The sequence below is a fragment of the Bacillus rossius genome, chromosome 18 (genome assembly GCF_032445375.1).
Source record: "Bacillus rossius redtenbacheri isolate Brsri chromosome 18, Brsri_v3, whole genome shotgun sequence".
NCBI lineage: Eukaryota > Metazoa > Arthropoda > Insecta > Phasmatodea > Bacillidae > Bacillus > Bacillus rossius.
In genome coordinates this window covers 4,095,214-4,120,197 of record NC_086345.1, presented here as the reverse complement: position 1 = coordinate 4,120,197, position 24,984 = coordinate 4,095,214, and the positions used below count along the sequence as shown (strand labels likewise).

Genomic DNA, 24,984 nt, shown 5'->3' with positions numbered 1-24,984 from the left:
GAAGCAAACTTAATTTATAGTTATTTAACGGCGTACGTATCTTGAAAACCTGCCTTATCTAAAAAAAAAAAAAAAAAAAAAAAAAAAAAACAATAGATTGTGCTATAAGTCTATCCTTTTTCAACAAACTAAAAGTTCAAAAGCAGGCAGAAGTGGTTTTTTTATTTTTTTTTATTTTTAAGTATTTTTTCTGTAAATTGCTGACATTGAGAAAACGTTCGTTAGTCTTCTTCATGTGCTCCTGATTATTCCAGCCAAATATTTAATGGTATTCTTCTTGTGCTCGTTATTATTTCTGTCGAGACTTCTGCTGAAGTTCTCCGAATGCTTCTGGTTATTTCTAAGAAATCGATATCTGCATAATATTTTTTTTTACCTTATGAGTCACGCATTTTTAATAAAAGTTACATTTAATTTGTGGAGTTATGCTACCAATTTATCAATAAAACAATTTTAATCAGGTGGATTTCAAACTTTTTTGCAACAAAATGGTTAGGTATCTGACAGATATTTGTGTTTTGAGAAATTTAAAAAACATTTGTTGAGGTAAGTAGATATTTATAAGAAATGTAGACTTATGTTATTTCATTTTGATATTTGTTAGTTGGAAACAACATGCTTATAGATGGTTTATATTTTACTATACAAAATATTTATTTTATTGCAGAAAAATTTTTTTTTCGATGCCATTGAAATGTCACTACACCTGATCGACACTGTCACACTGTGCGGGAATACCGATAGTTGGTATTATGTTAAAACAAAATTTTTTTGTTAAGAGTTGTGATTGATTTATATAGCTGTAAATATTTTACTGTAAATAAAATGGAACAATAGACACATTTTGAAAATGTTTATACCAACTGCACATAAAACCCTTGAGGTATAGCATTACCATGAACTTCCCTTCACTTCCTCATATTTTTCTGCATTATACCTATGACTGTGTGCATTCATACAAGCTACTCCTCAGTACAAGGGGTCTTTGAAATAAAGTTCGCTGGTTTTATGAATGGTCGGGAGGGAACAGACCACGGAACAGACTGTCCGCCTTCTCCTTGGGAATCTGAGGTCATGTCAATTAGTTTGACATTTGATGATTCACATTGTGTGTAGCTTGAGTCTTGCTATTTTGGTTGGGCTGGTATTTTTTTTAATTCTTTAACATTGATAAAAAAGAAACAACTCTAACTTTGGCAGTAAAAACTTCAAAGTTTAAGAAGTATAACAATTTCATTATAAAATAAAACATCAAAAATTGTCTTCTTATCTAACAAAAAAAAATTAATTGAAATTATAATACATTAAGATATAGATACAGATATAACTCTTCTGATACTAACGAAAACCAACACAATCCGATATCAAACAACATATAAAATAATTTTTCTCGTAACTATAATTTTTAGTATAAAGCCTAAGGATGAAAAGGGCTGCATGACAAAAAAATAGTTTTTTTTACAGCTATATTACTTAAAAATAATTGTTAGGCATTTGACTGGTTATTCCTGGCGCAAATACTGCTGATATTCTTTGATTGTTTCTAGTTATTCCTGAAAAAACAAACCCTGATTGTAATTATTTTTCTAAATGAAAAAAGCAATTTTATTCCTAATTAAGTTGAATAAGTTAATCCCTGTAATCAAAAGAGCACTTACAATATTTTTAATTAGTGAAGTTCAAAAAAAATTCATTACGAAATAATACTTTGCCTTAATACAACGAAAAAAAATTCAAGATGAACTTCATTTTCCTTGATGTCTTGCAGAGCCAACATTCTCTTCCGAATGTGAGTGTGCATCCCGCATCAAAAAATTAAAAAAAAATATATTTACTTTGACACAAAACATTGTTACATCTGTTGTTGAAAAACAGGAACTACTCGGCAATGAGTCTTTCAAAATTAAAAAAAAAAAAACTCTCTCTGCAGAATGTTGCTATTCTAGCCAGTTGGAGTCATCTAGCCTCCTTCCTACATCGCCTACAATCCACGATGCCTCTTAACCCCCATAGCCTTGTGACCTTATGCCTTGTAACTTCATAGCCAAGAAGTCTTGTAGTCTTGTAGCCAAACGTCGCTGGAGCTGTTGGTGCCAAAGGCAGTTGTTGGAGCCTTTGACGAATACACTTCCATTTTTTCCAAATGCACCTTCACTATCTTTACTATCTTTAACGACGAACTAGATGGAAGTATTTCCAACGACTTCGGGGACCCTGATGAAAGCGATAAGGACGACAACATAGCAGATCCCGTCGGCATAGATGACAACCACAAAGTACTTGATGGAAGTTTTACCACGACAGCGGAGATCACGTCGGCTACCAAGCAGATCTTGGAAGAATGTATCTTCCTCGCAGACATCACTAGAAGATACTTTAACTGGTGTGGTTCTACAGGCATAAGAGACTTTGATTGCTGCGGAGGATACCTCGTTAAATTACGTTTTTCCATCGAAGAAGTCTTCAAAGTTTGCAGTACCATTAGCATCAATGATGTACACTAAAGGTGCATTGCCATCTTCCCAGCATTGGTGTCGTTACTATGACAAGACTTTATCGAATAACATTAATGCTTCTCGACATGAGAAAAGGGAATGTTGGAATATTCTTTCTCGCAAAATATGTAGCTTTAAAAAGAAATGATATGTTATAAAGACACTTCATGAAATGCAAAGGAACTGCCAAGGACCTGTTCTGCGACAGAAAGTAAAGTTTTCCCTGCAACAGTGATGCATCGATGCCCTTGAGATTACCTGGGAATTGGTACTACAGCATTTACATCAGCATCCAGCTCAAGACTGAAATGTTCGTCTTCATCGACTATACACCCTTGTTGCTACTGTGATTTGTCTTTGGAATTTGTCCATGATGTACGAAGACATGAGAGGAGTAAATTTATAAAAAAACTCATCTCGTATGAAGTATAGCTAAGGTTGAGTGTCATGTCTTGTTTACTAGTATTGACAATTTTATTCGACATGCGAAAAACTCTAACGGTGTATTACATGTGCTTACTGTGGGTTATCTGCAAGATATTTAAACTACACATTTAGGGTTGGAGTATTGCATGGGTACAAGCAAACCAGCATATATGCAGCAACCGATATATATATATGATGATGCCTGTACATGAAACCTTACCGAAGACTGTGTTTAATTAACAACAGGTAAAATAAAACAAATTTCATTTGGCTAAAACTTCATTTCGTTACATTTTGAGAGTCATAAATTATCTTAATACACTATGTGAGTCGAAAAACATTTCTACTTTACTTGAAGATTTCAAAAGTGATATTTTGAATCAGCATGCTAATTAATTAGCAATGTACGTAACTTTATAATATAAATTGTGGCCCGGTTATATATATGGTAAACACTATCAGTTCGATGACCAAGAGAAAAATGGCTGTTTCAAAACTATGAATACTCTTATTTACAGCTCTGATTATTTAAAGTAGTATTCTGAACCCAGTGTTAAGAAACTCGGTCAGTATGAGGAAGACTTTGTCAGTAAAGGATCTTACTGGTCTCTATCTTCAATAAACTGATTGGAGCTGAGAATAATTCTTGTCAAGGCAATATTAATTGGATTGCAATTTTTATTTGTGTTCCTGTAGTAGATTATAATTTAGAAAATATGTTTTATTAGTAATATTTTATTAAAACTCACATTTTAAAGTAATTTTGATAACAATTCTATATCAATTTGAGATCTATTCAAGGACCGGAATCGATCGAATCAGTTAATTTTAATGGATATTTTTTTGATGATTTTTTGAATTTTCTATGTTCTAGCTTAATAATTTTATATTTGTTTAGATGGCGGAAAGACTGCCATTTAATGGCGTATGCCTCTGTAATAAATAATACTTACACAAGCTGGTTAAAATTAAACAAATAGTGCGGCAACACCCTCATTCGCACAAAAACAATATGTGGATCGAAGATGGCGGCTTCTAGCAGACGAGAACAAGATGGTTGCATGAAATCATAATGAATGACATAATATCTGCCTCGGCAATAGTGTTGGGATGTCAGTCTGCCTCGTGCTTCCGTGGAAGAAGGATCCATCTCCATTTTTTATCAAATATTATCTCCGTGTTTGAACAAAATACCTTTTTTATATAGTTTATTATCAAAAAAGTAGTAAGTAAAGTTTTTTACGAATTAAAGAAACATTGTTAATTTTCTAGCTTAAAAATACGGATTTTTAGTATGTCGGACAATTTTACAAATAGCAGAAGCTCTTGTTAAAAATATTTTTCCAGATATCTTCTTATAAATTTAAATATTTTTTTTCAAAATTTCATGCCTGAAAATTAATGACGTATTATAGGACATTACATCATCCAAAAAAGTGGTCAAGATCAATGTCAAAACTCCCAACCAGCGGCCTTTTTGGAAGCTTGTTCGAGGGGGAATTTAAGTTTCAACAGGGACAATTCCAAGTCTGTGGCACTATTGAGGAATAAAATGGGAAATTCTCATACAATACGGGAATTTTTCCCCCGAAAAAAGTAAATCTGTAGGTGTTTTGAGGAATTTCGAGTATTTCTTTGAAGAATTTTTGATGAAATTATTCAATAAGATGGCCACCATGACGTCACAATCCAAAAGCGTCGTCTATAATCAACTTCCGGGCCCTGGACCCTGTTCCAAAAGGAACCAATATTTACTACTTTGGAACACTCCCAACGTGTGACTTAAAAATCTATATTTCATATCAATGCAAAGGTTACCAAATAGTTTTTGAAGTCCTGTAACAAAAAATATTTGTTTAAATACTAAATTATATTTCTATACTTGGATGAGTCTGTTTTATGATCGTGTTGAATTTTGTGGGAATGTTATGTCATAGAAATTATATTATTCCTTGTTTTTTCTTACTTCTTTAAAAAAAAAAACTTAAGAATATAAAGTCACTCTCAGTATAAAAAAGTTCTTCGTTTTCCCAAATTTGGCCGGTATATTCAAGTTCCAAACATTTGTCCTTTATTGTGTTAACTTAAGAACTTAACAAAATAACGGGTAAAGCCTTTGTGAAAATAATTGGTGTTTCTTTCGCATTTTTTGTTACGTTAAAGTTTATATATCATACAAGATTTGTATTCCTGAGAACTAAAATTTAACAAGAAATTAAAAGATATTATTCTGGAGGTTGAATTAGAGCGACATTGATAAAAAATATATAACAGCGTGTCGTTGCCTGTCTTCTGACAAAGGCGTGGCTGATCGTTGATTGGTTGTTTATTCTTGGGTAGTGATTGGCGGATTGCTCTCCGCCACTCTGCTCGTCAGCTCGGCTGTCTTGTTGACGTGGACGGCTGCAGCTCGCGGTAAACAGGATGGTGTCGCTTCTGGCAGCTCAGGAATGCTGAGCCTGAGAAGGGTCCGGCCCAACTACGATACTCCCTGAGTAATTAAGTCAAAAACGATAAAAAAAAATTCGTTTCATGGAATATAAGAAAATGTTAATTGACTTATTTTTGAATACTGGCAAACATATGTGATGTTATGTCGTCTACATTAGGTTTTTATAAATGTTCCAGGAGTTTAAAGAATTTACCAAAATATTCTCAGAATTCAAATGTACTTCGAATTCTGTCTACAACGCATGTACACTGTGCCAACGGGGAATTATGTTTATTTATATAGAGGTAAATAAATACACACTGGCAGAACCCGGCAGATATTGTTCTGCCCCAACCACGTCTGCCGGGCTCTGCCAATGATATAAATTATTTTGCACACTCGACATTCAAATTAAGAAGGTAATTACTGTCGAAATCGGATTTAGACAAACGTCCCTCTCACCAGGACAATGCAGACTATAAGACACGTGAAGGTACAAAACTGCAGGCCGTTTTACGCACATTTCCGTTTAAGGCGTCTGTACCGAACACTTCCAATTTATTATACACTTCTGTCAACCAGCTTTAAAGGTCTCATTCAATTTTGACAGTTTTTAAACACAATCTTGTCTTGCTGTCAAATAACACTTACTATCCTCCTTTCTATAGTTCAGAAAAGCACCAAAAATAATTCAGTAAATGGCAATTATAATTCTCCTTGGCGTAAAAGGGCGCCTTTATATAACTTTTCTCCTCGCGTGTTGTTTATACACAGGAACAGCGATATTATAAGGTAATTCCCCTGCCCGCCGCACAACGGCGCTACCAGCTAGACGAGGCGATTACAGTGCCATCTCGTGTCGGGCATACCTACTTACTTTACAAGTTCACAACATTTCCTTATGGCGTGGCGATTTTATTAGGTATTTTTTTTATTCAGTGTAATTACAGAAATAAACTTCTTTGGACGCGATGAGAGGAAAACTTCAAATACTATTTCAAGGGAGAAGTTTAATGCAATTTTTTGGTGAAACATAAGTACGTCAAAAAGAGATTAAAAGAGCACTTAAAATCCAAGGTTTGTTAAAACAAATAATTTGCACTTTTATCACTTATGTGTTCATTTTTGTTTTCAGAAAATGGTACCTTTCCGGTTTATTTTCTGCTGTGTTTTTGCAAAGAAAATCCTGAATTGTACCCTTTCCGAGGGGATACCTTTCCAGTGCATATTTGCATTAAAACTTAAACATTTTAAGAAATCGTAAAGGGTACCTTTCCAGTGTCTACCCAGCTACACTACAGCCACCAAAATAACGAAAGGTACCCTTTCCAAGGGGATACAATTCTGACGTCCCAGTTCATCCTGATGCGATACGAAACATAATTCACAAGTCTCGGCCGATAAGGGTAAAATGTGACAAATTCAAGGTGTATCAGGAAATAGGTTTAACAATTAAACCATTTGATTTTAATTGCTTTATTTTTTTTGGTGTTTGGTGCAAAATTATTGGTAACATTTCATTTATTTAAATGAGGTGTGCATTGAAGACGGCGATAAGGCGTAAGCTCCAGCCTCCGAGCCGGGGGCGGCACCGGTGGCGGCGTATGCAGTTAGTGGGCGGGCCATACTATTTGAGAGGCACGTTCCTCGGCGGGGGGTACGTAGTTCAAGGGGGCGGCAGGTAGCATTGTCATCTTGGGGGCGGCCTGGGCCACGGTGTCAGCACTTGCCATGCCGGGGGCGGCGTGGGCCGTTAGGTCGAAAAACCAAATACCAAGGGGGGCGGAGGCAGCCACAACAGGGGCGGCAGCAGCCACAACAGGGGCGGCGGCAGCCACAGCCAGGATGGCGAGGAAAACCACCTGGAAATAAGAAATAAATTTCTGAAGTTATACTTCTTAAGGCACGTTTTGAACAAATTATTATGAGAATGTATAAATTTACGATGCTTGCCTTCAAATGTCACAAAATTGACTGTATGAAAAGATACATATAAATAAAAAATTAATATTGTTTTTTGAGTTACTGACATTGTACACTGGTCCATATATTAAAAATTATTTCTATATATATTGAAAATAAGTGATAGAAATTTTGTATATAGGTATACATGTTTTAAGTGTATTATTATGTTCATTTAATAAATCAGGTTTAGTTCCAGTGTATATAATATATATGCATTGTAAATTATAACTAATTATTTCATTGATACTGATTAATATACTAGAAAAACATTCTGCATATTTATACATTTTTGTTGATAGTACAAATTTAATTTGATAATATTACTAGATTAAATTATTACGTACATATTTTTAAATTATTAACTAGTTGACCCGGTTATATTACATACCACCCAAAATTGAATTCATTATAACTCTTCATAAGCGATTATCAATCCTAATTAAATATAATTAGCCACATAGTATATGGTTTGAGTTTCGTTCCGTCTTTAAATGAAACACGTTTGCAATTCAAATGAATTATCTCTCAGAAATAATCAGAAGCACTCGGAGAACATCAGCAGAAGTTTCGCCAGGAGTAACCAGGAGCACACAGAGAAAACCAACAAAATCTTCACAATGAATTACCATAATAACTTGGAGAAGCTAACAAAATATTATCAGGAATAAATATTGGCTGCCATGACATCATACTGGCTGGCGATATTAACAGCCTTGGCATTAGTCGTGGAGGTCAGTCTGCCGGTAGCTTTGTGGAGGAAGGATCTGTCGACATTTATAATCGATTGACCTCGCTGTGTTTGAACCGAGGTCTTTATTACCTATGTGTGTTACTCATTAAAATATTATTTACCAAATGTTTATTATTTATAATTTTTTTCTCGAAATTCTAGCTCTCTAATTACGGAATTTTAAATTAGCAAACCATTATCAAAATGGCGGAAGTAATTTATAATAAAATATATTTAATACATTTTAATTTTTTCCATTAAAATCTGATAATATTTAAGGATTTTAAACATGGTGGTAATACGAAAAGTGCAAAGGTTATGTAAAACTGCAAAATTGCGGCCATGGCATCCGAATTGTCAAGGTCATTATATTTAGCGGCTTAATACGGTCTTGTATGCCAGGACTTTAAGCTGCTTAGAAGACTATTAAAGTCTCTGGCATGTTTGAAGTATAAAATAGGAAAATACCCCTCAAAAAAATTTATTTTCAATTGAAAGAGGATATTTTTTGCAGTAATTGATTTCTAAAAACTAGATATTTTAGAGAATTTTTATAAACATTGGCAAATTTTGAGGGTCAATGTCGTGGTCAAATGTCATCCAAGATGGCCGCAGTGACGTCTCCAAGAATGTGGTTCCAAAGCTGCAGAAGCCGCCATTTTGACACCGCACCCAGAAACCAATCACAGAACCGATTTAACCTGAGTGTAAAGTTAATGTGGATTCAGAATTTGTTTTACTCGCGAAGATTGTAAGTTTGGTTTTCGATACAAAACTGATAGTTTTTTTATGTAAATGAAACGTTCTTACCTGCGGTAAAAGAAATATTACAAGGCCAAATTTTATTTCATCGTTTCGTGAAACATTGTTGCAAAACTTTAAACAATGCAGACTTTAGTTGTTATTTTAATTACTTTTGTAAATTAGTATTGTTAAATAGTGTTATATAAGTATCGTTTTAGCTGTTAACTAAATAAATATTGCTCGTATAATGCTTTTCATGATTAAGTTAGACAGGGTAATTGTTACAAGCGAATTTTATTTAATAAACTAAATCATTCACTGTATTATAATTATGAGCCCACAAGCATGTAAATATGTTCATTACAACGAATAAAACCTAATTAAAAATAGTTTAAACAGATCTCGGGCGTATAATATTAAATGTTTTAATTTTAACTTTGTGGCAATATGATTATAATGTCAAGAATTACTGTCACGAAGGTTCGTGTATTTGAGTTATCACGTCGATGAGCGGTGGACATGTTGTCACTGTTCATTCATTCGACAGCAGTACATTATCAATGGCTATGAAATCATTGAAATATGTCTATGTAGACTACTGTCAAATTCTGTTGCACTATACCTCAATGATAAGTTAATATTTGCAGAAGAACAAAATTATTATAGAAAAATGCTCTTTCAAATATATTCTACACATAAGATAATATTAAATCAAAAACTAATTTAGTATAATCAACCCGGTTTTTTGATATTAACTTAAAAAATATATAACTTATGGTGTGAGTATTTCAACAATATTTTTATTATCAATATTGAATGACCAATAATTTTTTTAAACCTGAGAAGTTATTTTAAAATAAGTAATAATTTTGTAAAATAATGTTTATATAGAAAAAAAACTATTTTTTCTCCCTTTTTCTCTCGCTGCCGTTAGACCCACTAGTGTAGTTCAGAGTTTCCCAAGCAGTCGCACGTGTGCTAACACGAGCACTAAGTGGTGCTGAGCACTCGGCACACTCACCAGGTGGTGCATGGCGCGGCTTGCAGCAGCGGAGTGGCGCCTGCAGGTCGCCAGGTGGTTATATACAGCTGGTGATGGCGCCGCGGTCACGCCCGGGGCACGTGTGCGCAGATAAGCCCGCAATGTCACCTCCAGCAGCGAGTTAGGCCTGCAGTTTCACTGCTTAGTTTAACAACTTAAACATCATTACTGAAGAAACTATATGAAACAGAAAAATGAATACATATTATAATAATTATTGCAAAAGTTTTTTAATTATATTTTTTATAATCCAAAATTTTTTGTAATTTTTTATTCAAGGAATAAGTAGTCAATAATAATTACAAAGAGTAATAATTCGAATAAACTTTAATTATCGTCATATCTTTGGAATATTTCAAAAGTTTTAAATGACTTTTAAATGAATTTTATAGCTACTACTTGAAAAAGAATAGTTTTTCCAAAAAAATTATAATTACTTCTTCTAAAGGGATCATTTTAACTTTAGTTTAAGCTTTGGTATTTCATTTAATACAAAAATAATTATTTGTGTAGAGATATTTTGAAACTGATACACGATTTAATTTTAATTATTTGTAAGATTAATTTAGCTCACTTCGATTCTCATATTTTGGTGACAAATAGAAATATTTGATTTTATGGGATTCTTGCGTGATTTTATTACATTGCTTCACACTCCGACGTTTTGTATTCCACATTAAATTATATTATATAACTTTAAGCAAAAATAGGGGTTTAATTGAAGAGATTTCCTTCCTTATAGGATTATTGACCAAAAACGGTGGACTTTAAAAGATTTGGTTTAGTTTTCGCTGCGTTGATAAACTAATAAGTAGAATTTTGACAGCTTGATACTTGTATTTAAAAAGTTATATTATAAGTTTCTAAAAATTTAGTCAAAATAAAGAAAAACATTATCCTCTTTTAAAAGAACTAAATTATATGCATGAATAATGGACAAAAATTTAGGAAATAAATATATAAATTATGTTATATCTAAAACCAAATATTCGAATTCATGGTATTAATGCCACACAAAAATATTATCCACGAAACTTGTTAAAAGTGTACAAATTATTAATTGAATTAAAGATTTTAAACACTGCACTTAATATCTGGGTAATTTTTTTTCATACATTTTCTTGATTTCTGTAAATAAAATGGAAATTAATTATTTTTTCTGCATTTATGTATTTACCAAAGAACGTTGATTTGAGGCACGGTCATGAAGAAAAATTTGTTAAACTTATTGACTGGTTTTTAGTTATGTGGAACTAAAGATTATTAAGACCCACCTATTCTTTATTCTTTGGATGTATTAATGTTGGCAGGCTCTGAAATCAGCCTTTGGCCAATTTTTTTTTTGGTAGTTCTTCCATACGAAGCAAAACCTAATTTATGGAATTTTTTTAAAATGGGTTCAGTAGTTTAGTGGTAAGATCTGTGGTCTCCTTCCAAGGAGATCCGAGGTTTACCACCGGGCGGTAGAAAACGGATTCCTTTAAGTTTGGGAACCTGTAATGTTTCCTCGCCAGGGAATTCTCTCGTAGCTTCATCTCAAAGCCTCATCCTCAATCCATCTCTCGTGACCTCAATGTCGCCGGAGCGTTCAAACGAAATTGTTAACTTCAAACCTTGTGACGTGAGTCACTTCACGTTGTTTGAAGTAAACTTAAAAAAAAAAAAATCAATATACAGACGCACAGATCAAGAAAACCTGAATGTTTTCAATGAAACGAAATTTCGAATAAAAATTTCCTAAATAAGGATACCATTTGATTATTTACTATATATATATATATATATATATATATATATATATATATTTGTATTTTTTTGTTTGTAATGTGTATATTATATTGTACTTGATATGTATTTTTAGAAAAGAAATGTATGAATTTTTAAACAAGTAGAAATTTTTTATTTTTATTGGAATTCAAGTCTTCCAAAAAAAAATCTCAATAGAAGAAGGTATACACTGTAACTAAAACGTCAAAGTCAAGACGAAAACATGTGAAACGTCAACTGACGACAGCTTTGAATAATAAAATATATAAATCAATGAAAAAGATTGTTGCGTTTGAGCTATGATTTTTTATTTTTAAACAAATTATGCCTAACTTAAACTAAAATATTCGATACTAGAGATGAAGTTTTTTTACAAACATTTTAAATATGTTTTACGGAAACTTGGAGACCACATTTATTTATAAGAAATTTAAATTAAATCTACACAATATTTTTTTTAAAAACATTTCCGTTCATGAACTTTGAAATAAGTGTTAATGGTTATACTTGAGTTCAGTTTAGTGTTCACTAATATACTACACATTTTTGGTATTTTAATTTCAAATATTAGTAATTTCAGCTGTGCCGCTAATTAGTTACTTTCTTAGTCAAGGTTATTTTTTATAAACAGGTGAAAAACAAAGAGAATCGGGCTAGGCTTTTCACAGGGGTCATAATTCAAAACTAAATCATTATTGCCATTCGTGTGTTCTTATCCAATTCCTGTTTCCGCAGGTGTCGGTAAGGCCGCGTGTTGCACAGCTGTGGGCGGTCTTGTGCCACTCGATGCTTATCTCTCGCTGAGTTAATTGCGCTTCGCACACTCCACACGTGCAAGCACGTGTGTGCCCAAGTGCCCGTGCAGGCACGCCTCGTGCCTTCCGCCGGTGTGCCATGGCACGTCCCCTCCCAGGCTGTTGGACGTAAGAGTAATAAATAACTATATAAAGGCGTACTTATCTAGAAAACCTGACTTATTTTTAAAAGAACAGATTGTGCTATAAGTATATCCTTGTTCAACAAAATAGAATGTTCACAAGCTGGCAGAAGCGGTTTTTTGTAATTGTTTCAATTATTTTTTTATCCTGATTTTGTAACTTTTTATTTTTTTCTGTAATTTGCTTATATTCATTAAGAACATCTGCTCCTGATTATTCCTGCCTATATTTTGTAGTATTTTTCATGTGCTCATTATTCCTGTCGAGACTTCTATCCGAGTGCTACGGGTTAAATCTGAAATATCTATTTCTGAACGAAAATATTTTTTTTACTTAATGAGTCACGCAATTTTATTCAGTGTAACATTTAATTTGTGAATTTCTGGTATCTACCAATTTATGACTTAAAAAATATTTTTTCATCAGGTGGAATTAAAAAAAGAACCATTACTAAGTCAAATAATATGCCTTGAGACAGCTGAAAAGCACTATCGTGCAAGACAACTTCTTTCTCCTTGATGTCAAGCGAAGCCTTCCTTCTCTTGGGATCGTTAGTGATCATCTCGCATCCCACATGAAAATTAGATAATATTTACCTCAACACAACATGTGGCGACATCTTTTGTTTGTAAGCATAACTACTTGCGAAATGTTTCTTGTATGAGATAAATAACTCTCACTGATGAAAAATTGGAAAAAAAATATTTAAGTAACAATTGTAACAATTTAGAACTCTCAGTTCCCAACTAGCATTAGCGCAGAAACTAAAATGTATCCTGGTTCGTTGTGGTAGCTGTATCAGAGAATAATGCTAAACTTAATAAGAGAACCGAGTGTGTTTTGGGTCCTTAACAAAAACCATTTTGTTGCAGTCGGTGTCATAAATCATTTGGGCAAAGATATTTCTTGAATAGACATTGCAAGACCTGTACAACTAAGCTGACTGAAGATATCTAGGACTGGTCTACGACACTGAGGAAGAGGAACTAAGACAAAATATTTGATGACTATAATGATTACGAATAATGTAAAAATCACAAGACAATGATGACACAACTGAGGCTGACACGATGGAAGACTGTGACGATGTACCTGAACCTTCCAAGATGGAAGTCTTTGATTTAGTGTTGAGACAGAAATGTTGGAAACGACGTGTGAAATAAATTATTCAGATAAAGCTTGCGATAATCACTGGGTCGATGAAGAAAGTGAATTTAAGGCTGGTGTTAAAATAGAAGACTCCAGGGATCTTAGTAATATTTATATAAATATTTAAAACATTTAAGGATAGAAAATAGCAGCAGAAGATATTCATTACGCATCTTAGGAAGATTTATTAATTTTTTTTTTTAATTTTAAGCTTGAACATTACGAACGCAATATAATGGACGTGACATCATCCAAGATGGCGGTCGGGTACAAGGTCAAGGTCAAAGCTCCCCTCCAGAGGAAGCTTGCTCGTGGGAATTCAAGCCGCAGTGGAAACAATTGAAGGCTGTGGCATTTTTAGCAAAATAAAACGTGATATTTCTATTTAATAAACGGAGTTTTCTTCTTCAAATAGGGATATTACTGGGTTTTTTGAAGAATGTCGAGTGTTTTTTGAAGAATTTTGAGTAAATTGATCATTAATTTGGCTACCGTGACGTCACATTCCATGATAGTGGTCTACAATCAACCATCCAGTTTCTGAACCCTGTTCCAAAAAAATAAAAATATACATACTATTTTGGAAAAAACTTAACGTAAATATATATTTAACTAGATTCAAAAAAAAAATTTGAAAAATATAATCACTTTTCTATAATCGAAAGAAATTTACAAATATTATTCTTTTTTCAATACATCCTAAGTCATTAATAATAGAATGCAGTCTTTCTTGTGATCGTGTTGTATCTTGCGAAAATATTATTTTATAGGAATTATATTTTTTTCTTGTTTTTTTTTTCATTTTTTTAACGGTAGAACTTAAAGTCACTTGGTAGCTCTCAGTATAACAATTTCTTCCTTTTCCCAAAATTGGGAAAATTGTGTTAACTGAAGGTCATTAACACAATATCGGCTAAAATCTTTTGTTGAAATAATTGCTGTTTCCGTAGCATTTTTTTTATTTGAAAAAGTTTATATTATACAAATATGTAATTTGTATTCCAGAAAATTAATATTTAACGAGAAATTAGAAACATTATTATTCTGGAGGCTGAATTAGACGGATAATATATATAGGTAAAACAGCGTGTATTTGCCTGCCTTTCGTTGGAGGCGTGGCTGATCGTTTATTGGTTGTTTACTCTTGGGTAGTGATTGGCGGATTGCTCTCCGCCGCTCTGCTCGTCAGCTCGGCTGTCTTGTTGACGTGGACGGCTGCAGCTCGCGGTAAACAGGATGGTGTCGCTTCTGGCAGCTCAGGAATGCTGAGCCTGAGAAGGGTCGTGCCCAACTACGATACTCCCTTTGTAATTAAACCCATTTTCTCGCAATTGTTTAAGATGCCATCGGCCGGTGGGTATTCTTTGATGATTTGGTATTTCTGTTTTCCACACTAACGCATGTCGTGACTGTTTCAATATACTGAGGTACCGTTCAATCTACTCAAGACTTCTCTCGGCTAAACGTTATCCTACTAATATTATAAAAGCTTAAGTTTGTGTGTATGTTTGTTAGCATTTCCTTGACGCCTGTACCGCTGGACAAAATTGGATGATGTTTGGTATACAACTAGCTAATAACCTGGATTAACATTTAGGCCATTATAACTGTGAATTTCTATTTGTAATGTAGTGAAAAGGTGTTAATAAATATTATAACAGAAACTCATAGTTCGTCCGCTTTGTGAAGCTCGTGGCGGCCAGGGAAATATCGGCGCTAATAACAGTTTAACGAGGTATATAGAATGAAATTAGTTAGTTTTATATATATATATGCATCTATAAAGACGTATGGAGATGTTTACATAGAGGAAATAAAGTGATAGAGATTTACATGTATATAAGTAGAGATAGAGAGACGAATATAGATATATAAATTTTAGATAGAGATGAGATATATATATTTAGAGAGATAGAAAGATGCTTTGTGTATGTGTACCTACTTGAATTAATTACAAAAAAAAATGAGTGAGCTATTGTGAAGAATGCCGAGCATTAGCTAGATCATGGAATCTTTATAATATTATTAATCATTCGTTTTTCCACCTTTTCTATAGTGCTTTATAAAGTATACATACAGACCACCAATTTTAGATATATTTAAAAGAATTACTACCTATCGTAACCTTTATAATTGTGCGACATGCGTAAATTATATATATATATATAATTTTACTAGCTGCCCGACCCGGCTTCGCACGGTTGTATTTATGGGGAGGGGGGGGGGGAATGAGACCAAATCTCCTATTTACAGTTATAATAAATGAAATAAAATGAAAATTAATTAATTTTGACAAAAACTTAATACAATGCTTTGTAATGTACCGAAGAAAAAACGAATAGCACCGATGGTTTCCCGACTCTCGAGCACGCTACGTTGTCATGGAGACGAAGTACCCACTGTTTCCCGGGCTTAAACACCAATCAACATTGATAATCAGTTTATTATTAATTATAAATTATTAAGACTATTAATCGAAATAAAAACTACCCTATCTCTCAAGTTGGAAACAATTACACATAAATGCCAATTTTCATCGAAATCGGTTGACTTGGTAAAGAGTTCACTGGACCTTTTTAGAAATCAGATGTAGTTAGTAATTGTCTTCTTAATTTGAATAATTTATAGCACTTTCAAATCCCGACCGACTTTGTTTTACCAGTGTATAGTTATTTACCTGTATATATCTAAAAATTGGTGGTCTGTATTTAATGAGTGATGAGGACTACACTAACAATGAAATAGTCGTTGCCATGGAGACGAATGAAGCATCAACAATGCTACAGCCGTTGCCGTGGTGATTTTCTGCCAACTCATACATACATCACATTAGAAAACTCTAAAATTATCAGATTAAGACCATTAATCGAAATAAAAACTATCCTATCTCTCAAGTTGGAAAAAATTACACATAAATGCCAATTTTCATCGAAATCGGTTAAGTGGTTTAGGAGTCCATTGAGGACAAACATTGTGACACGAGATTTATATATATTAAGATTATCAATAGACTCTTAAACCAACGTTAACTCAATATTGTGACCACGATAACTGTCGTAATTTTTCACAAAGCCCTTACAATCTGATACATAAAATCTAGTAGTGGATAATCTTGGTCAAGTTTGTAATGGGGCATAATATGGAAAATATCGCATCAATTAAACGAATTAAAAATCTTAGGAGTAATACGAAAATCTTTTGTCTGAAAAGGATTTGATATGACCAAACATAGGTATCTGCAAGGGGTTAAAAATAAAAGGGTGTGAAGGAAAAAATATAATAATTCCATTCGTAGGCACAACAAAGTATACGTATAAATTGTCTTATAATTTTTAACCAAAACTTTTGTCTGAAATAATTTTTCATTAGACAAGCCATTGCTGCAACTTGTTGAAGAAACGAGGCGTAGAATTTAAAAATGCCATAACTCCCTTAGTAAGTTCACTATCAAATCCATTCTAATTGAATATAAATATTATAATTTTTACCTAACACTTCTGGCGGAAAGAATTGTTGATAATACAAATAATTACTGCAAGGGGTGGATTTTACAAGGGTAGAAAGACAAAATGTCATTAATTTTTTAAAATATATACGATAAAATTCATTATAAAATGACCTACCTTCATTTCAAATATTTTTCCGCATACTTTTACCATAAAAACAAAGTTTGAAATTTAAAAAAATTATAACTTTATTTATATGAAATTTGTCGAAAATTATTATTAATCATTATAACGTTACCTTAAACATTTGGCGAATTTTTTTATATATGACTAGGTATTAGTGAAAGGGAAGAAATGGTTTTTGAAAATCAAAAATACTGCATAACTACTTTAATAGGCATAATATGAAATTCGTAAACATATTAAGTGCTGGATGTGTTAAGTTATATATAAAAAAAATTATTTGCAATATATGATACAATTTTTAACCAATTTTTTTTTAATGGCGAAAATAAATATATGATGTCATGTTGGCTATATTATCTTCTTAAAATGTTCCATGAGTTTCAAAAATATTTCCAGATGAAAAAGGTAATTCGAAATCTATCTACGCCTGAACACTGTGGCTAAAGATTTTTCTTTACATATATAGAGGTAAAGAACTATACACTGACATAACAAAGTCTGCTGGGTTCTGACAGCGGTAGATATTAATTTGCACACTGACATTCAAATAAAGAAAGCAATTACTGTATTCATCAGGTTTAGAAAAAATGTCCCCTTCACCCGAGCAATGCATTGTGCTGCAGCTGCTATCCATTCCATAAATCAGACGCAGCCCATCTCAGGCCTGGGGTATGTCATCCGAAACTGCTCATAGTTTTACCGCACAAACTAACACTAAGGCTTGTTTTCGACTGCTCTCGGCCAAGCAGAACTGAAACTATAAGACACGTGCCGGAACACAAGTGCATTCGTCATACGCACATTTCCGTTTAAGGCGCCTGTGCCGACAATTACTACTTCATCATACAATTCTGTCAACCAGCTTTAATCGGCTCATTTAATTATTACAGTTTTTGAACACGAGTTAATCTTGCTGTTAAATATCACTTACTATCCTTCAAACTATATTTCAGCAAGGAACAACGAAAAAAATCCCGTAATTAGCAGTTATAATTCTCTTTATCGTAAGAAGACACCCTTATATTTTTTTTCTACTCGCGTGTTGTTTAGACAGAGAAAGAGCTATATTACAAGGTAATTCCCCTGCCCACCGCACAACGGCGCCACAATCTAGACGAGGCGATTACAATGGCATCTCGTGGCGGGCAGTCCTACCAACTTCAAAATTGCAAAAATTTCCTTACAGCGTGGTGGCTTGATTAGTTTTTATTTATATTCCATGGTATTTATGAAGTGAAACTTCTTTGGACGTGATGAGCAAATTTACAGGTACAATTTAAAGCCAGAAGTTTAATGCAACGATTACGTGAATTATTGTTTTGAATTGTTACTGATGTCAAAAAGAGACGAAAAGAAAACTTACATGTCAAGGCGAAAAGAAAACTTACATGTCAAGGTTTGATTTTCCATATAATTTTCATTTCATCGCATGTGCTTAGTTACAAGCGCTCTTTTTTGTTCTTAGAAAAATATTTTCTACTTCGTTGATAGTGATCACGGATAATTGTTAGTAGATTATATTTGATAAGACTTGTTAATTTTTTAAATTAATAAACTACAAAAATATTTATGAAATATTGATTTTTTTATCCAAAGAAAGAGTGTCCTAGGTTGACAGAAACGGAAATGTAGAGATCTGCCAATACGCGCTATTCTATGGTGAGACACTGATTCCGTATTTCTCTAAGCGCAGGTAGTTTTCACACGTCACCAAGGAGAACAAACTAAAAACCAAACAAAACAAATAATCCAATCCCTCGCAATCCGGCCGGAAATAAAAATAAAACAGTAGCCAATAGAGAGTAGACACCATCTTATTTGTATGCAATTATGTGAATTTCATCCTGATGCCATACGAAACACATCTTTCACAAAGTCTTGGCCGATAAGGGAATGTGGAATATTAAACGTGTATGAGGAAATAGGTCAAACAATTAATAAATTTGATTTCAAATGCTTTTATTTGTTGTTTCTGGTGCAACATTATTGGTAACATTTCGTTTACTTCAATGAGGTGCGAATTGCCGACGGCGGGGGCGGCGTATGCTCAGGCCACCACATACAGTAGGGGGCGGACTAGGCCAGGGGGCGGCAGGTGTTTCTTCATTGCTTGGCGGTACTTGAGGGGGGCGGCGTAGCTCCTTGGACCCTCAGCATCTTCAGCGGGGTCTGCATGGGCGCGGGGGCGGCATGTACCACAGCTAGAGCGGCGGGGGGAAGGGGTTTCTCCTCAGGTACCACGGCGGGGGCGGTGGGGGCAACATGAGCCACGGCGGGGGCGGCAACTCCGGCAACCACTCTGGGGACGGAGCGGAGGAGGGCAGGTGCCACAGCGAGGGGACCAGGTAACTTGCCGGGGGTGGATGATCGTAGGGGGGCGGCGGGGGACACGTTGTCGGCGTATTCCTTTTGGGCGACAGGTTCCACGGCGGGGGCGGGCCTGGCGCAGCCCTGAGGGGCGGCGGCAGCTACAACGGGGGCGGCGGAAGCCACAACAGGGGCGGCGGCAGCCACAGCCAGGATGGCGAGGAAAACGACCTGGAAATAAGAAACCATTTGTTGAATTTATACCTCTTTAGGCACGTTTTGAACAAAAAATTGATGAGAATGTTTATTTACGATGCTTGCCTCACATGTCACATAAATAAGAATTGCATATGTGATTTTAAGTCGATTACTTTAATTATTTAAAATGAAAACTGGTCCATACCAATAAAAAAATGTTTAAATAAATTTTTATAATAGTGATAGAAATTTGGTATTTTCCAGTGTATTTACATAAGTGAGGTTTATAAGTTATAAATATAACTTACTTTATAGTAAATTATCTTGCTTAAAATATTAGAATAAACATTCTGCTTAATTATATATTTTGCTTTAAATTGAAAATTTAGAATTAAAATATTACTAGATTCGATTATTACAAACACATCACTACATAGTATAAAAAAAAGTCACTTCCTGCTGTCTGTCTGTCCTTGTGTATGCTTTGATCTTTAAAACTACGCAACGGATTTTGATGCGGGGTTTTTTAATAGAGTGATTCAAGAGGAAGGTATATATGCATCATATAAAAGAAAAACACTGATAATTTTAAAGGTTTATAATGTGATGTCATAAATAAACACATTTTTTTTGCGCCTACATTGCAAACTCTGGATGAACCCTACGAGATAGATCAAAATAATGTACTACAGTATTGTACACCTTAAAAAGGCCTACAAAAAAGTCCGCGATGGTATATGTCTATCTCTTAGGGATAACCCACAATAACAATTTTTTATCCTTTACTTTTTACGAGAAATAATGGCTTATTTATAAAGCGATTTTAAGTATTTCAACGTTGCAGGCTTAGGTTTGAGCGTTGAGTGTTTTTCACGTGGCCAATGATATGTCGCTCTTTCAAGAGTAACCTCTAAAGAAAACATGTTTGTATTGTCTAATGACAAAAAAGCTGTGAACGTTGTATATAAAGACATTCTGTAGTATATTATCAGCATTGCACCCGTGCGAAGCCGGGGCGGTTCGCTAGTGTTTATATAAATAATGAATACTGAGTATTTTTTAATTTTTAATATTTTTGAAATGAATATTTAACAAACTCTAATGATATTATCACTCAATTCTTTTTATTACGACATTTCCTAGAATTATTTACATGCAAAACAAAATTAATATTTTTATTTTGCCCAGTAAGTATTTATTTAACGCCCGTTCATAAGTACACTAAACCATTTTTTTCCTTGAAAAACTTGCGCACCAGCGATATATTTTCCAAATCGTTATATTGATGACTTTCAAAATGAATAATTTGTTTTAATATGTATCTTTTTTTCAATCAATATTTACACGAAATAAGTTAACAACATTCCCCAAAAAATGGTATGCATAAAATAATATCTGAATATATTCTTCTATCCAGGGTTTAACTTAAACTTCTAAAATTCCCTTTGTAACTTGAAAGGCAATTATTAAATACGTGGGTATTTTTCATTTATTTGGATGATGTCGTCGCCGCAAGGCAATGAAGAGCGAGTTAACGCCACTGCACCTCCCAGTGTATAATTGACTCCGCACCAGGACATACCGACTCAACTCTCAACTGTGTGGATTGTGATGTCTAGGCGGCCATCTTTGATGACTTTCACCTTTAACCTCCAAAATTTGCCTAAATTTTACCAAAATTCGCCAATATCAGCAAAACGTTCCGGTTTTTTTTTTGAACGAAATTCCGTAAAAAAACCAAGAAAAAAATTAAAATAAAAATTTTCTTTATTTCGAAAGAAAAAGTCCTCGTTGTGAGGGAAAATTTCCCGTTTTAATCCTCCAAAATTCCCAAATTCGTAATTATAAAAACCTTAAAAGACTTTTGATTTAGAAAGAAAACTAATTCCTAAAAGTATTTTAAGACAACTAAGATCAAGCCGCCTTAAACCGCTTATATCAGGACTGTGACCTTGACCATTAAAATAAAATTCTTTAATTTTTCGATCAGAATTTAGAAAAAAATTTAAGAACATATTAAAAATAATTGCTTAGCTAAAATGATTTGTTACGTAAACGATTTCAGTCCTTGGTTCGATTCCCGACGAGAATTTAATTAAATAATAACTAATATATAAAAAAATTAATAAATAATAAGAAAGTAGTAAAATATTTTCCGTCAGATCCACCATTTTGAAATATTTCTGAATCTTTGCAATTTTCGTTACGATCACCATCTCCAATCGACGCAAAGCTCTAATTGCTCCAACCGCTCCAAGTACTACAATTATTGCTCCAAAAGCTTCAAGTGCTGCAACGCTCCAAGAGTTCCGTCGCTCAGAGAGATGTGATGTTTCAAGAGCAGCAACAGCTGAGCACTCGGCACACTCACCAGGTGGTGCATGGCGCGGCTTGCAGCAGCAGCGGAGTGGCGCCTGCAGGTCGCCAGGTGGTTATATGCAGCCGGTGATGGCGCCGCGGTCACGCCCGGGGCACGTGTGCGCAGATAAGCCCGCAATGTCACCTCCAGCAGCGAGCCAGGCATGCAGTTACACTACTCAGTTTAACTACTTAAACATCATTACTGAAGAAACTATATGAAACAGAAAAATCAATACATTTTATAAATTTTTACTGAATTTTTTTTTGGATTATAAATATATTTTTTTGTATTTTTTTTTTAAAATAATAGGTAGTGAATTAAAAATACCGTATTTATTTGGTAAAACTCTAATCATCGGGATAACTTCGGAACGTTTATAGCTAATACTTAAAAAAGGAAAACTTGTTAAAACATTTTATATTAGCATTTCCTAAAGGGAACTTTTTAACTTTAGTTCTGGTTTTGGTATCGTATTTATAACAAAAATAATTATTTGTAATGCGATATTTTGAATAACACTGGCACACAATTTATTTTTAATGATTTCAAAGATAAAAGTAACTTACATTGTTTCCTATATATTTTTGCGATGAATTGAAATATTTAATTAAATTACATTCTTTCGTGTTTTAAATACATTTTTTTTCAAACTCTGGCGTTAAGTATTCCATATAAAATATATATAATATTACTTATAGCAAAAATTTGCTTTTACTTGAAGGTATTTCCTTCCTTATAGGATTATTGACCTATAATATTGGGCTTTAAAAGTTTTTTGGTTTTTGCTGCGTTGACATTTTTAATAAGTAGACTTTTTATAGCATTATTCTTAGATTTATAATGTAATATTAAAATGATCTACAAAATGTAAGTCAAACGAAAGAACATTTTTCCTATTTTTTATCGAACCAAATTATATGCATCAGTAATAGATAAACATTTAGGAGATTATTATATAAATTATTTTATATCCAAAACAAAATATGATTCGAATTGATGGTATTAGTGCCTTACAAACATTTTTGAAAGTAATTAAATTATTACTTGAATTAAATAATTCAATCACAGCCTTTAAATTCTGGGAAATCTTTTTATATATTTTCTTGTTTTCTGTAAAATGGATAAACATGAATTTATATTTTTCACATTTTAAAGTTTTCAAACGAACGTTGATTGAGGCACGGTCATGAAGCTAATTTTGTTTGTATTTATTAACTGGTATTTCTTTATGTAGAAATGGAGATTATTAAGACCCAAAAATTATTTATTCTTTTAGATCCATTAATGTATGCAGGCGCTGAAATCTGGCTTTGGCAAATATTTTATGTAGTTCTTTCCATACGAATCAAAACCCAATTTATGGATATTTTTTTAAGTAGCCTCAGTAGTTAAGTGGTAAGATCTGTGGTCTCCCTCCAAGAAGATCCGGGGTAGAAACCAGATTCCTTGCAGTTCGGAAAAAAATTATAGGTTTTTTTTCATTTATACTTCTATGGAAGTGCAATCCTTTCCTTCATACAGGTCATAACTTTAATACACGCAAAAAACGTAGGTACATTATCAAGACTTAGAGAGCTGGTTAAAATTCAAGCGAACAGAAATGCATTTATTTATCGAGAGAAACATTATCAACTACAAGACAATATACTAAGTACTGCAATTTTTCGTACTCCTTTTTGAATAACCAGGCAGTCAGCTAGCGCTCTGGGCAGATAATCTTTAGCCACCCCCTTTTCATTTTCCAGTTTACCCCAAAAATCATTAATTTTTACCAATTCATCTTTATTTATTATCAGCGTTGAAACCGCATGTTACGCACTAAACACAAACTGAAACACAGCTAAAGTCGATGGATGCAGCGCCAAGTAGTCCACGCCCGAGATTAGGGAAACATACAGATGGACGATGGAGGTGATGGCAAGAGGGGAGGGGGGATTCAGGGGAACTACACGCACCAATATGGCGGCCGTCTGTTTACAAATGTATCAGATGTACCTGTATTTAAGATTAGATCGGAGAAAAATGAGAACTCATAACAGTAGGTGTTATTGGTTCGTATGGGGACACCGGAGGACGGAGGGGGATTCGGGGATTTAGTAGATGGAAAAAGCCGATTCAAGGACAGGCGCAGGATCCAGGATCCGGCGGTCATCTTGGATGACGTCATCTAATCCGTATGCTAATCCATGCTAATCCATATGCTAATCTATGCTAATCCATGCCAATCTATGCTAATCCATATGCCAATATATACCAATCCGTATGCCAATCTATGCTAATCCGTATGCCAATCTATGCCAATCCGTATGTCAATCTATGCTAATCTGTATGCCAATCTATGCTAATCCATATGCCAATCTATGCTAATCCATATGTTAATCCATGCTAATTCATGCTAATCCATCCGCCTTTTTGTATTTCTAGAAATTTCCACCAACTTCGAATCGTGACGTCACCGTTCAACTTTTCGTCACGGCCGCCATCTTGGATTCAAATTTTTTTTTTCGAACTTCAACTTTTCGAAATTCGATGTAATCATCAGCCGCCATCTTGTTTCGTCTGCTGGTGGCCGCCATCTTGTTTCGTCTGCTGGTGGCCGCCATATTGTTTTCGTCTGCTGGTGGCCGCCATCTTGTTTTCGTCTGCTGGAGGCAGCCATCTTGTGATGTCATATAGTTATGTTGGTCGCCACCAGGTAGCAGCAGGGATTATTTTATTTTTTTCTTTAATTGAAATATTTTCAGTGCCAAGGCTGGGATTCAATCCATGGGACGTGAAAACGTCCAGGATGTCGAGGT

The 24,984-nt window shown here is 34.0% G+C and overlaps 1 protein-coding gene across 1 annotated transcript; it reads right to left on the bottom strand.

Moving 5' to 3' along the window:
- Window positions 1-19,280: 19,280 nt before the first annotated feature.
- Window positions 19,281-22,219, bottom strand: LOC134541428 (cuticle protein 16.5-like). Its single transcript, XM_063384873.1, has 2 exons — window positions 22,196-22,219; window positions 19,281-19,857 (listed from the first exon to the last, which is right to left on the bottom strand). Exons 1-2 carry the CDS (start codon window positions 22,205-22,207, stop codon window positions 19,423-19,425), a joined length of 447 nt encoding a protein of 148 aa, XP_063240943.1. The 5' UTR covers window positions 22,208-22,219; the 3' UTR covers window positions 19,281-19,422.
- Between the last annotated feature and the right edge of the window lie 2,765 nt (window positions 22,220-24,984).